Source organism: Lethenteron reissneri, chromosome 45 (assembly GCF_015708825.2).
Source record: "Lethenteron reissneri isolate LAM-NWPU_2019-01 chromosome 45, ASM1570882v1, whole genome shotgun sequence".
Classification (NCBI taxonomy): domain Eukaryota; kingdom Metazoa; phylum Chordata; class Hyperoartia; order Petromyzontiformes; family Petromyzontidae; genus Lethenteron; species Lethenteron reissneri.
Genome location: NC_083823.1, coordinates 7,031,479 through 7,046,629, shown reverse-complemented (window position 1 = coordinate 7,046,629; position 15,151 = coordinate 7,031,479). Strand labels below are relative to the sequence as shown.

Sequence of the window (15,151 nt, the reverse complement as noted above, 5' to 3'; positions counted from 1 at the left end):
ACCTACTCACGCCGGCTTGTGCCCGCCCTCACAGTCGGCCATATTTGCGGAATACACCGCGCCGCCGTTGAACCTGGCCATTGACCGAGCAACCCAACGTTCCTACCAGCTCCCTCCGCAGGAATGTGTTCTACAACGTTGCTGTGATTAACCTTGGTGATAATATAAATCGGCTTATCGGGCCGTGAGTCCATCTTTGCAGCCCCATTAATGACGTTCTTCAAGAATGTACTAGCTGTACTACCCGGCTTCGCCCGGGACTTGTATCCACCACGGCCGGCCGCCTTTGTCTCCCCAGTGGCGATGTTAATACGCCACACCAGTTACTCGTTTTGCGGCTGAGTCCCTCCCTCACCACTCTCCCTCCCTCACCACTCTCCCTCCCTCACCACTCTCCCTCCCTCACCACTCTCCCTCCCTCACCACTGTCCCTCCCTCACCACTGTCCCTCCCTCACCACTCTCCCTCCCTCACCACTCTCCCTCCCTCACCACTCACGCACGGCCGCCTTTGTCTCCCCAGTGGCGATGTTAATACGCCACACCAGTTACTCGTTTGCGGCTGAGTCGACCTAGGGGAGGTTCAAATAATCGTCACCGGTGGTGGCCGTGAGCGGGAATGGAACTCGGTTCGCCGGGTTTGTAGCGCAGCGTAGCGTTAACCACTACACCCACCGCTCCTCACACACCACACACGCACAGACACACACACAGACACACACACAGACACACGCAGACACACACAGACAGACACAGACAGACACACACACAGACACACAGACAGCGCGCTAAGCACTACACTACCGCTCCCCACACACCACACACAGACACACACACAGACACACACACAGACACAGACAGCACGCTAAGCACTACACTACCGTTCCCCCTACACAACACACGCGCGCGCGTCCATAGGTACACATACACGCGCTTGCTGCAGACACACACGACTTTCAGGGTGCGTACGGCAGTAAACGACTGCAATAATAAAGCGGCAATGCTGCGCGAGGAACGCCTTAGACCTGCAACACATTTGTGTAATGCGAGCGTAAACACACAAACACATACAAACACATACACACACATACATACACACACATACACACACATACACACAAACACACACATACATACACACAAAAACATAGACAATACACACACACATACATGCAGACACACAGAGACAAACATAACACACATACATACACACAGATACATACACAGAACCACATACACACACATACATAGACACACACATACATTCACACAAACACATGCACACACGTACATACACACATACATAGAGACACGCAGACATAGACATAAAGACATACAAAAAAACCCACATACATACACACACATACATACACACAAACACATACACACACATTCATACACACATACATAGAGACACACAGACATACACATAAACACATACACACATACACATGACCAGGCTTTGCCCGGGACTTGGATCCACGATGGCCGGCCGCCTTTGTCTCCCCAGTGACGATGTTCACACACGACAGCAGTTACGCGTTTGAGGCTGAGTGGACCTAGGGGAGAGCCAGGTCCGTTTCAAATAATCGTCAGCGGTGGTGGGCGTGAGTTGGAATCGAACTGGGGTCGCTCAACCAGCTTAATGACTATTTGTACAAAGAACATATAAAGAATCGATTATAATAACCAGGCTACAGTCCACATTATAGACTGCCAGTACACGCAGTCAGCTTCATAAGCAGGCTAGAGTGTACATGATAGAGTGGCAGTACGCTCACCGAGCTTAATAAGCAGGCTACAGTCTACATGATAGACTGGCAGTACGCTGACTCAGCTTAATGACTATTTGTACAGTGAACATTTAAGTAATCGATTGTTGGCGCGTTGGGTTTAAAAGTAATATTAATTGCACACATTGTGGTGGGGGTGGAGTGAAGAGTAGGAAAAACTTTGATGAATTTACCTCAGAGTGGCGTGGTGGGTGTCGAGGCCTAGTAGCGTGCAGAGCCTGCGGCCTTGCCAAAATTGTCCACCCGGCAGAGGCAGGGTACGGGTGGCGTGCCTTCCCCCCCCCCCTCAGCGCTCGAACAATACTGTGTAATGGCTATTATTTAATTATTTACGGAGCCTATGAAAGTGGCGAAGGCGTGGCTAGCCGTTGGCAGGGGCAACCGCCGTCCAATGAAACTGCAGCCCTTGGCGAAGGCGTCGCTAGCCGTTGCCAGGGGCAACCGGCGTCCAATGAAAGTGCGTATGGTCCGAAATCCACACACACACACGGACAGACAGACATTCACGATTTTATATATATAGATTTGTTTTCACCGCTCGTTTAAATAAAGGCCGTGTCAAAAAATCTGGCTGAACCTCTCTGAGGCTATTTGTCCAAGACTTTATCCCTCTGCTCTGACGTTTAAAAATCTATCTGCTATTCTAATGTGTACTCTAAATATCTTGCTCTTCTTATCTCTATTTATCTGTTCTCTTCACGCAATCCATGTGGCCATTTATAATTGGATTTGATCATCTTGATTTGAAGCTTTCGTGACTGCAGGGATCCATACTCTTTGGTTCTTTCGGTAAAGTCATGTAGAAGGGAAAAATGTTTATAATAAAAATTAAACATAATAAGATAAAATTATCACGACGTTTCGGCCACAACGCAGAGGACGGCTGCTTGCGTTTTGGCAAAAAGTGGTGGGTTTTTTTCCAAATTTTCTTGCTGTGGATTTTACACCTGATGATGATTGCTTGTGTTGCAGTAGAAACATCGTGAGAATTTAATTGTTTTATATTTTTATTATTTTATTATTTCCCTTCTACGTGACTTTACCGAAAGAACCAAGAATATGAATCCCTGTCACGAAGCTTTAAATCTAAATTTAGGTGGTATGTGTGTGCAAGATGTGGGATGTCAGATTAACCAGACAGACAAGGAGTGTGAAGAATCAGCCCCATCATGGAAGCCATCCCTCCCAAAGAAACAAGCGAGGATCAGGCCACAAATAATTTTCCGTGATGAAGTCCTGCCCAGTACAATGACCATCAAAGGCGGATCCGAAAGAAATGTCAAGACCAGTGTCACATTTATTGATCTGTCTTTGGCCTATGATACGGTTTGGTATCAAAATGTAATGCTGAAGCTATCCAGAATCTTGCCATATGCTGCTGCTGATCTGTAACCTGCTCAGCAAATGAAGAGTGCACCTCGACCTGGCCAGACAAGTTTTAATACTCCCCCTCACCCTCAATAATCGGCATCTCCAGGGTGCTTTGCTCACTTTGACACTATTCAACCAGTACACGAGTAATATTCCATAGATATCTCCTGCAAGTTCATGTGCGTGGACAATCTTCCCCACCCCGCTACACAACCCCACAGCCGTGGTGAGGTGGAGGCTACTCTCAACTGTGACCTTAAACATCATGTCAGAGTATTTCACTAAATATCGACTCAGACCGAACCCAAATAAATTGGTTGTCTTGGCATTTCGTCTCCACAACAACAGCGCCAACGCCACACTCAACGTGACCTTCTGCGGAAAGATTCCTGGCAAAAACTAAGCAAAGGATTAACCTCAAATTATCTGCTGCGAGGTGGGGGGGCATGCTCAACCGCTGAGCGTTGGTAAAAACTACACCTTGATTGAAATTTTACACTTAGTTTGTAGTTATGTGTGTATGTTGAGCTTCTTTCGCACCGTACGTAGCCAACCGTGCTAATCGGAGGTGCGGAGGAAGGACAAGGTACGGGGGAAGTTTGCCTTTCATTGAACTGGTCACAGAATGAAGAAGGCATGAACACTCACCTGGTAAGTTCAGGGAAAATAAGAGGTCCTCCACTTTGGCCATAATATCTTTGATGATGTCTGCAAATGGGTCGGCACGACGTCTCCCAACCTGTAGGATATCTGCGCCGAGAGAGAGAGAGAGAGAGTAAACCCGTAGCCAGGTACGAAAGATGAGACATTTCCCGTGAAAACACTCTCTCGTACCTGTCAACCCACACTCTGTGTCTTACTCGCCCATGTGCATTGCAACCTGATCTCATCACCAACTTTTAAAGGCTAAATATGCAGAGGTAACAAAAACACCCATTTGAGACGTTAAATGCATCTTTAGTTTGTGCACAAAAAACTGTTTTAAAGATGTTCATGATTTGAGGGCTGTTCCCTCGGGCTTACGAAAAACGCAGGAATAGTAAAACTGGTAACCGTAATGCTTCATAGCAACGAAGCTTTACAAAGTCTGCCATATATGCTGTTAATAGCAAACTTCGTAGATACATTTATTAAAATTTCGTTTTAATTGATTGAGTTCCTAATTTTTGTTGTCTGATTGAACTATGCAAAACCGCTTGGGAAGGGAATGCATGTCGACATTATGTTACGATATGGGGGTGTAATGTCGGTCGCTGTACGTTCGCGTGAAGTTGGTTACTTTCGTTGAACGCTTTCTCAGCGACGTCACCAGTTTGCATTCTTCCATCGTTCAAATTACCAAACGTGGACAACTTTGATGCTTTTTAAATTTTGTCACTATGGCGAGAAGGCCCTGTACTGAGCGTAGATGCGGATACCTGATGCACAAACAGAAAAATGAAACACTCTCTGGTGTGTGTGACTGCGGTCATCCAGAAGACCGCACAACGTCTAACGACGCAAGGCCCGATCCACATATACGAATGAGACATCGCCAGAGCGACGATACACTTCGCTGCTCCTGACGCGGTTATCTGAGCTTGACCACCTGAATGTGAAATCGTAGTTGTTGCTTTGCATCTACATCAGCCATACAAGAGAAGATGGTGTAATAAATGAGGTCGCATGGTAAAGCCTGCACATGCGGTGAAGAAGGAAGACACGTACTGTGCTGTGCTATGGGCACAAACTGAGCGAGCTCTTTGAGATTCCTCCGAACAGTGGATATGACACAAGCATCCATGTTGGCGCACAGCATTAAGATATGATCAATTGCCCCTTTCAAGCTCTTATTTTCTCCAACTCCGACAGAGGCTGTAAGGCCCACGATCTGTGAAAGGGGAAATACAACGTAAGTGTGTTTTTAAATACTGTACATTACACCTTACCACGACGACAATAATGAGTGGCAGATTGAGTGTGTAAATGGTGCGAATTATAATGATGATCTAGAGGAGCTAGAAAGTTTACATTTGGAGAGATAAAAAAGGCAAGGCTTGGCGTAATCACCACCATTTATTTTCTGCCAGATAACAGAGTCGCCTTTCAACTACGACTTAAATCGCGGCCGTTACCTTAAGTAAAACTACAAATCAACAGGTGCATCTATGTGTGTCAGTATTAAGATAATGCAAAATAAAAGGCTTTAGCCTTTCTGGTGTAAATACAACTGTTAAGAAATTCAGTCAACATGATAATTGGTTTTTTACCCTTCTATCTGGCAACAAAACTGACACCTTTTTGCAAGGAGTCATGTTTGCATAGACCGCAATGCCTGCAGTCATAAATACAAACAAAAGACATAACTCTGATAATGTGCACTGTCCTTGAAGTTGATTGGTCCACACCCGAGACAGCTTTCCTTCGAGCCTAGTCTCATATGGGTTGGACCAGATGACGCCAAAAGGCGCACAACTCAAGGACAATGCACCATCAGAGTATGAGAGCTCGGGGCAAGCATCTACACTATGGGGACCTCATTTGCCAGTAAAAATATGATAATTGGTTCTTTACCCTTCTATCTGGCAACAAAACTGACACCTTTTGCAAGGAGTCATGTTTGCATAGACCGCAATACCTGCAGTCATAATACAAACAAAAGAACATAACTCTGATAATGTGCACTGTCCCTGAAGTTGATTGGTCCACACCCGAGACAGCTTTCCTTCGAGCCTAGTCTCATATGGGTTGGACCAGATGACGCCAAAAGGCGCACAACTCAAGGACAATGCACCATCAGAGTATGAGAGCTCGGGGCAAGCATCTACACTATGGGGACCTCATTTGCCAGTAAAAATATGATAATTGGTTCTTTACCCTTCTATCTGGCAACAAAACTGACACCTTTTTGCAAGGAGTCATGTTTGCATAGACCGCAATACCTGCAGTCATAATACAAACAAAAGAACATAACTCTGATAATGTGCACTGTCCCTGAAGTTGATTGGTCCACACCCGAGACAGCTTTCCTTCGAGCCTAGTCTCATATGGGTTGGACCAGATGACGCCAAAAGGCGCACAACTCAAGGACAATGCACCATCAGAGTATGAGAGCTCGGGGCAAGCATCTACACTATGGGGACCTCATTTGCCAGTAAAAATATGATAATTGGTTCTTTACCCTTCTATCTGGCAACAAAACTGACACCTTTTTGCAAGGAGTCATGTTTGCATAGACCGCAATACCTGCAGTCATAATACAAACAAAAGAACATAACTCTGATAATGTGCACTGTCCCTGAAGTTGATTGGTCCACACCCGAGACAGCTTTCCTTCGAGCCTAGTCTCATATGGGTTGGACCAGATGACGCCAAAAGGCGCACAACTCAAGGACAATGCACCATCAGAGTATGAGAGCTCGGGGCAAGCATCTACACTATGGGGACCTCATTTGCCAGTAAAAATATGATAATTGGTTCTTTACCCTTCTATCTGGCAACAAAACTGACACCTTTTTGCAAGGAGTCATGTTTGCATAGACCGCAATACCTGCAGTCATAATACAAACAAAAGAACATAACTCTGATAATGTGCACTGTGCCTGAAGTTGATTGGTCCACACCCGAGACAGCTTTCCTTCGAGCCTAGTCTCATATGGGTTGGACCAGATGACGCCAAAAGGCGCACAACTCAAGGACAAATGCACCATCAGAGTATGAGAGCTCGGGGCAAGCATCTACACTATGGGGACCTAATTTGCCAGTAAAAATATGATAATTGGTTCTTTACCCTTCTATCTGGCAACAAAACTGACACCTTTTTGCAAGGAGTCATGTTTGCATAGACCGCAATACCTGCAGTCATAAATACAAACAAAAGACATAACTCTGATAATGTGCACTGTCCTTGAAGTTGATTGGTCCACACCCGAGACAGCTTTCCTTCGAGCCTAGTCTCATATGGGTTGGACCAGATGACGCCAAAAGGCGCACAACTCAAGGACAATGCACCATCAGAGTATGAGAGCTCGGGGCAAGCATCTACACTATGGGGACCTCATTTGCCAGTAAAAATATGATAATTGGTTCTTTACCCTTCTATCTGGCAACAAAACTGACACCTTTTTGCAAGGAGTCATGTTTGCATAGACCGCAATACCTGCAGTCATAAATACAAACAAAAGACATAACTCTGATAATGTGCACTGTCCTTGAAGTTGATTGGTCCACACCCGAGACAGCTTTCCTTCGAGCCTAGTCTCATATGGGTTGGACCAGATGACGCCAAAAGGCGCACAACTCAAGGACAATGCACCATCAGAGTATGAGAGCTCGGGGCAAGCATCTACACTATGGGGACCTCATTTGCCAGTAAAAATATGATAATTGGTTCTTTACCCTTCTATCTGGCAACAAAACTGACACCTTTTTGCAAGGAGTCATGTTTGCATAGACCGCAATACCTGCAGTCATAAATACAAACAAAAGACATAACTCTGATAATGTGCACTGTCCTTGAAGTTGATCATATAATTATCATATTTTTACTGGCAAATGAGGTCCCCATAGTTCAGTCAACATATTTTACCACGAGTATGTGTGGATAATGTAGACTTAATGGTTTGCAATAGGTGTCTTTTTGGTGTTTGAACATCTTGACAGTCCAGTTTAACACGTAGGTTTTCGCGACCAATATCATCCATAATGCAAAAAAAACCTGTATTATGGATCTTGACAGCTGTATTCATGCCAGAAAGGATAAAGCCAAATCAGCAGGCATTAAACGTTTGTGGAATACAGTGTCGGGCCGTGTATTTTACACCTAGGCCTTCAGTGCTATCCTCCAGCAATTAAACCGCCTTCGAATAACCTCACCATGACACTAGGGCTATAGGCTATTGTCATTCGACGTAACCACCCCATATTCGCAGAGCCCAAATCAATGTAATTACCAAAGATACAAGAACAAACTCACAACAACCAGTCACATTTACTCATACGACCACCACGCAAGCAAAAATCCAGCAAAACACAAAAAACACAATCAGGATTCAACAGGCTTCCCCACAGAAAATAAATATCTAAAGCACTACATCTAAAAATCGAAACGTCAAGAAAGAAAGTTTAAATAAATCTCAGATTATGCTCCGTTACGTGCTAGCGAGTTTTACTTCAGTTAGCTAACTGGCTGACGTAGGCGGCTAGGTAAGCTAGAAGGCTCTGGCGTGTCAAAGAATACACCCAACATGGCAAACTCGACATCTGATTGGTTAAAGAATATGACAATCTACAATATCGTCCCCATTTGCTTCAACAGCAGAGGGGATCCACTCGACATTCTGAAGGCCTCAGGGTCGATTTTTCTCCCGGAGAGGCGGATACAGCACAGGTGGAAGATCTCATTGGATAAAAGCTATAATTGGAAGCAGCGCAACTGAGAGAGAGAGTAGCAATGAAATGACGTTAATAGACTAATGGGAACGAACATTGTAAAATACATATAGCATTAATGAAAATTTATATTAAAATATCAAAATAAAATTTTCTGATTCTGACAATCTCAAGGCCAGCAGAGAAGGCCTTGCTGGACCTGACGGCCCACCTCTGGCGAAATACCTTTCCAGATTTAAACCGCTTGTTACAAACATCCGACTTCAACCGAGATGTAACGCTGTCCGTACGTGCGCACACATGCGTACCTGTGGCAGTGGTTGAGCACTGGGTCCATGCTTGACCCTGAGGTAATGCTGCATGATTACGTTGTAGGGGTGGTTCTTACAGGTGTGGTGGCACTCGTCGAAGATGATGAGGCTGAAATCCGTGATGGCGCAAACCTTTGTTTTCTCGAGCCCATTGAGCAGTGTCTGCGGTGTCATGATCAGAACGTCATTGTTCATCAGCTGCAGATCTAGGGGCTCGGGGGCTTCGGCTCCTCCAGCCACGCGGCCCACGGACACCATGTTGCTGAAACGTTGAGACACGGCGACAGGGGATACACACGAGGTGCTTAAGCAGGATGACAAAAGATTGTGGAAATTTACCACAAATTAAACACAAACGGACACCCCCCCCCCCCACCTGTGCACCCCTTCACCCCGATCCCCCCTCCTGCGGTGGATAGGAGTAGTTAACTACCTTGCCTGGCATGCCGGAGGTCGTGGGTTTGATCCCGACCCTGACGCTTGCTGTATATTTGGAGTTTGCGTGTTTCTCTCCCCGTGGTGAGATGTTAACTGCCTCGCTTGGCATGTAGGAGGACGTGGGTTTGATCCCGACCTTGGTGCCTGCTATATATTTGGAGTTTGCGTGTCTCTCTCTCCCCGTGGTCGCATGGATTCTTCTCCGGGTCCTCTGGTTTTATCCCCTCCACGTTTAGAATCAACATCACGCGTTCAGAGTATTTGGTCGCAGCGATAGATTTCCACGTGATAAGCCACTTTGTTGAGCTATCATTTGTGGCCAGATTGCTTCTGAAAAAGAGCTACATAGCTCAGCGGGGCCTTACCCGGTAAAATAAAAAATAGTTTAAATCGTTTATAGTTTACTCCTGTAAAATTTACACGAACTTCTCCCACTCTTTGAGACCTCCTTTACCAGTGGCAAAATATAGTAGTAGGTTTTTACCCTTTAAACTGGTACAAAAAACTGACACCTTTATACAAGGCATCATGTTTGCAATAACCACAACACAAGCAGTCAAAATGCAAACAAAAAAAACAACTCTGATAATGATTTTTGTACCAGTTTAAAGGGTAAAAACCTACTACTATATTTTGCCACTGGTAAAGGAGGTCTCAGTGTAAATGCTAACCCCGAGCTCTCAATACTCTGATAGTGCGCTGTTTTTGAGTTGTACGCCTTTTGGTGTCATCTGGTCCAACACCAATGGAGACTAGGCTCTAAGAAAAGCTGTCTCGGGTGTGGACCAATCAACTTCAAGGAGAGTGCATATCATTATCATCATCAGAGTTGTTTCTTTTTGTTTGCATTTTGACTGCTTGTGTTGTGGTTATTGCAAACATGATGCCTTGTATAAAGGTGTCAGTTTTTTGTACCAGTTTAAAGGGTAAAAACCTACTACTACTACTTCTCCCACTCCTCTTCACCTCTCATAACCCCAATTTTATCCAAACTATAACTGCCGTGCAGTGCACCCGCACTCTTTACACCAATTGTACAACTTCCATTCATCACATCATCACCCCATCTCACAATGCCTGCATCTCATTACCACTTTTACGCTCATCGCCCTGCAACATCATCCTCATTGACATCACCACCCACACTTCTATCAGTGGTCACAATGGCGATCAATACTATCGCTTCAGTGATACATTCTCTCCTTTCCCGACCGCTCTTATTATTTATACTTTGGCACTCTATGTAATCTCAAAATAGCAGATAATGTCCACGAATAAATAATTAATTCCTTGGTTATGAGAGCTTTGGATGACCACTTCGATTTCCACTAAAACGAATGTTTTTTTGTTATGATCGGCAAAAGCCACGTGGACTAGCATTTGATATTCATTTGTTATGATTGATAGCGGGACAAACATTTATAATCGTTATTACGTGCTGGCTTCAGCCATACTGGACTCGCATCACTTGTTCTAGACTTGAAGTTTCCGTGACTGCAAGGATCCATACTCTTGGTTCTTTCGGTAAAGTCACGTAGGTAGAGAAAATAAAATTTTAAGAAACACGACGTTTCGGGCGCAACACAAGCGTCCGTCATCAGCCGGGGACAACCACAGCGAAAACAATTGCTGAAGTAAGTCCCTGATGACAGATGCTTGTGTTGCACCCGAAACGTCGTGCTTTGTTTTATTTTCTCTACCTACGTGACTTCACATCACTTGCTAACGGTGATTATCCTACGCAGGTAAGGGTAAAAATGGGACATTTTCGCGCGCGATTGTGTGCACACATACCTCTCGTCCTGATAGTGCTTGCGGAAGCGTTCGTATTGTTGTTGGAACACAGGCAGTGTCGGTGCCAGAAAGATCACCTTCGGGCCTTTTCCGGAGCGCTGCTTCAGGTGCTCGTCACAGATTGCCAAAGCCACAAACGTCTTGCCACTGTCTGTGTGAAGATAAAAGAAAAAAAACTATTTTATTGAAATAACATTTTACCGTAGGACATTAACCAAATTAGAAACTCAATAATAAGCCCACCATTCTCAACACTACAAAGGGTTGGTGAAAATGAGTGCCACCGAATGTTAAAGGTAGTTTTCCTCGCAAAAAAACCTTCAGCCACATCGCCTGTGATAGAAACTGTATAATCCAGCGCAAAGTCGCCCATTACTCGTGGCGCCGCTGACGTGATAATAAGCCTCCGCCGCCGCCGCCATATATTAACTCGCTCTCATAGAGAGAACGACTCAGAGGCACGAAGAGGAACCGCAGACAAGCGGGGAAGGCAGCAGCCAAATGATGAGCTGGCGCTACCAACAACTGTCCAAGCTCTGCAGTCCTCTGTATATTAAGGTGTTATTCGCCAATTAATGAACTTGGGAGAAAACCGGAGCACACCTGAGGGAACTCACGCGTGCGAGGGGAAACACTACCCCCCGTACAGATGGAACAGGTGGAGTCCACATTTTTGCTGTGCTGCTCTCTCCTGGCGAGCTAGGGTGTGGATGCCTTCTCGACGTCCACGGGAGGGGTTTCACATTTGTGCAATCTACCAGCCCTCGACTTCCAGTGCTGGAATACAGGCCACGTGCATAGCCACCAGCGCCTCGCGTACGTTGGGCCCATCATTTCTGAGAATAAACTTACAGTGGCGTGACTGTTTAAGAACCCCTCATACAAATTCCTGCACGAGCAGCATAATGCCCAGAGGCTTGGGCGTTTGCTCACCTGTAGGGGCAACGATGATGGAGTTCTCTCCCTTGAGAGCAGACTCTGCGAGTTCAGCCTGATACTGTCGTAGCGATACATTTCCACACATCACAGACTTGGGCTCATCAATTGATATCACTTGTTCCGCTGGTTTTGCGAGTGCAGATTCTGTAAAAAAATAATAATAATCATTTATTGAAGCAGTTTTCAATTGGCACCATTCACGTGAAAACTGGACATACCCACAGATGAACCATTTTCCTCCAATTCATGCACTCCCATCCTTCCCTCACAACTTCTTCATCTCCTTCATAAATGGAAAGTGAAAGACAAGCCACAGTGTGACCGTGGCCATGCAACCCAAGCCATAGTAAAGCACAGTCGTCTGCGTTTCTCCAACAGAGGAGACAAAGCAAAGCCACAACGAACTCTCTCCTCACGCCCTCTCGTCGTCCCCAGCAGACCTCGACATTGGCTCTAGCTCCGGAACTTACTGCCACTGTACGCAAGAATATGAACTTCATGTTTATCATTAGAGCTGACGCTGGCCTGCAAGTCCTCTGACGAGTAACCCCAATTCATATTCTTAGGTTTTTTCGGTAAAGTCACGTAGGTCAAAAAACATTAATATTGTATAGCTGTCGTGGCTGTGACGGTACCACCTGAAGACGTAAGCTTGTGTTGCCTCCGAAACGTCGTGAATTAAATTTTTATTTTATTTTACTTTTTAATGTTTTTTGACCTACGTGACTTTACCGAAAAAACCTAAGAATATGAATAATTGCAGTCACGAAAGCTTCAAATCTAGAATTAACCCCAATTCATCTAGAAAAAACTTGTATGCGACTCTTCTTTTTCTCACACTTATCTTGAGCCCAACTCTTTTGGCTGTCTTCTCTAAATTCTTAAATAATTCCAAGAGTTAATTGGCACTGCCCATTTTGTAATGACTATACCGTCAGCAAATCCAGGATGATTATCATTTTATACATCTATATGTTCCACTGTTTGTTTTAATAGAAGCACAAATGAAGCATTGCTGAATGATTGAACTATTTAATTTGTGTCAACATGAATTCATAGGTTGGCTCATCTTGTTCCAACAACTGATTCAACTCCTTTGACATCTCCCAGTTCATCTGGATCAGTAGTTTCTCCCTTTTGTAATACCGTGGAAAAGCAGAGTTTACACCATCAGGTGCGACATCTGGAACTTCCTCCTCTTCATCTGAAAATGTGGTTCGATGCCTGGGATGTATAAATAACCTTTTGTAATCGATATCTTCATAAAACGCCTCCCCTAACCTTACCAGTATCACGTGGCATGGTTCCAGCTTTCTCCCTATGGGATACAATTTGTGAGCTACCAATTATGAACCTTAAACTTGCCGATTACATGTTCCAGTTGCTTACGGTGATTTATTTAATAATGCAAAGGGAAGGACCCAGAAGTAAGTCCATCCCAAAATATCTTGCATAGTAGAAAAAAACGTGATTTGCAATACATTATCGATAAGTGAATAATACGCTTCGTTCTCCACGAGGAAAATATTTCCTTACACAACCCATCAACCCAACGACCTTCTTGGAGTGCTTCATTTCAGCAGCATTAAATGCAAGCAAACTGAGAGCGGTGTTTTAAAGTGTCTCATCAGCAGTCAGACTTGCCTTCATCAATACTGGTGAACTGTCAGATACTATAGGCAAGGTATCTTTATGGTGGACCCTTTCAAGCGAGCCTGACCATTAATACGACGCCGTAAGTCAAAACCGGGCCGGTTTGCTGGTCATGAATCAAAACTACAAACATTATGTATTCCAGACTCTTTGGTTCTTTCGGTAAAGTCACGTAGGTATAAAAGTTGCACCTGTGGTGGGTGTTACATTGGGGAAATGAAACGACATATCTCGGACTGTGTTCACAAGCACACGTCAAATCTGAAACACGGCAGAACTAATACCTCCGCCGTGGCTGACCATTGCTATAACGCTGTGGGCTCTCATGATATTGTTTTTTCCCGAGACCAAGGTACTCTGCAAACCTTCGGGCTACTACCAAAGGTTTGTTCATGAAGCCATCCAGATATATAAACATAGACATAACTTCAACCGAGAAGATGGATACAAATTGAGCAATCATTGGAAGGATGTTATTAACCAGGTAAAACCTTAACTGCGTTATGGTGTTGCCTTCATATCCGCATCTCCAGTTTCTTCAGCCCCCCCCCCCACCCCGGCATTTTGTTCTTGCTCCCTTCTTAATCCATCTAGTGAGCAGAACGACTCCCCCCTACCCCACACCCCCCTCTCTATCTCTCCTCCCTGGCTCCTCCCCCCTCTCTTACCTATATAGCCTCTTGTTACAGCAGCCCTTTTTCCCACTTCAGCAATTGTTTCTTGCCGTGGTTGTTCCACCTGATGACGGACGCTCGTGTTGCGCCCGAAACGTCGTGATATATTTTATTTTATTTCATACCTACGTGACTGTACCGAAAGAACCAAAGAGTATGGATCCCTGCAGGCACGAAAACTTCAAATCTAGATTATGCATTCCCATAAGGCCGTTGGGTCAATGTGTTGTCTTAGAAATACTTTTATTTCTGGTGTGACTATACGGATATTTGAAGGAGACATAGCGTCTGCTTATCTGTTTAGTCATTATATTATCCACCACAAACGCTGTTCATTTTGTGTAATGAACAACATGAATTTACCTTTGTCATCAACGTTCATTTGGGATGATTCATTACCATGGTCCACAGCTCCACAATCTTGCTTCTCTATGTCCTCCCCGTACTGGAAAGATTCATCTTGTACATCTTCATCACGATACTCTTCTTTCCCTGTTAAGTAAAAAATGTAATTGATGTGTTCAGATACAAATGTACTCCTGATTCATACAATAATATCAATATTGTTGCAATGTACTGGAATCCCCACTGCATGTTACCGCATTGAGTTGTTGCACATACACATTGCTGATGAATTAGGGAACACATTCTTTATACGTTTTGCATATGCGTTCTTTAAGAAAGTGCAAATCTTTTGCACAATTATTTAAACTGCAAATGTACCGCGTTGAAAACTGAATATTATGCTATGCAATACCGTACTGTACGCGCACAGCATAACACGTGGAGGGAAAGCAGCGGTAATGAGA

At 44.6% G+C, this 15,151-nt stretch overlaps 1 protein-coding gene across 1 annotated transcript in view; it reads right to left on the bottom strand.

Annotated features, from left to right (window-relative positions):
• Positions 1–14,854, bottom strand: part of RIGI (RNA sensor RIG-I) — a 34,673-nt gene extending 19,819 nt beyond the window's left edge. The window contains exons 1-6 of the mRNA XM_061570466.1: positions 14,706–14,854; positions 12,010–12,159; positions 11,077–11,227; positions 8,842–9,106; positions 4,871–5,033; positions 3,812–3,913 (exon numbers count right to left, since the gene is read on the bottom strand). Coding sequence (XP_061426450.1) covers positions 3,812–3,913; positions 4,871–5,033; positions 8,842–9,106; positions 11,077–11,227; positions 12,010–12,159; positions 14,706–14,724 — 850 coding nt within the window. The 5' untranslated portion in view covers positions 14,725–14,854. The remainder of the gene's footprint in view (positions 1–3,811; positions 3,914–4,870; positions 5,034–8,841; positions 9,107–11,076; positions 11,228–12,009; positions 12,160–14,705) is intronic.
• Between the last annotated feature and the right edge of the window lie 297 nt (positions 14,855–15,151).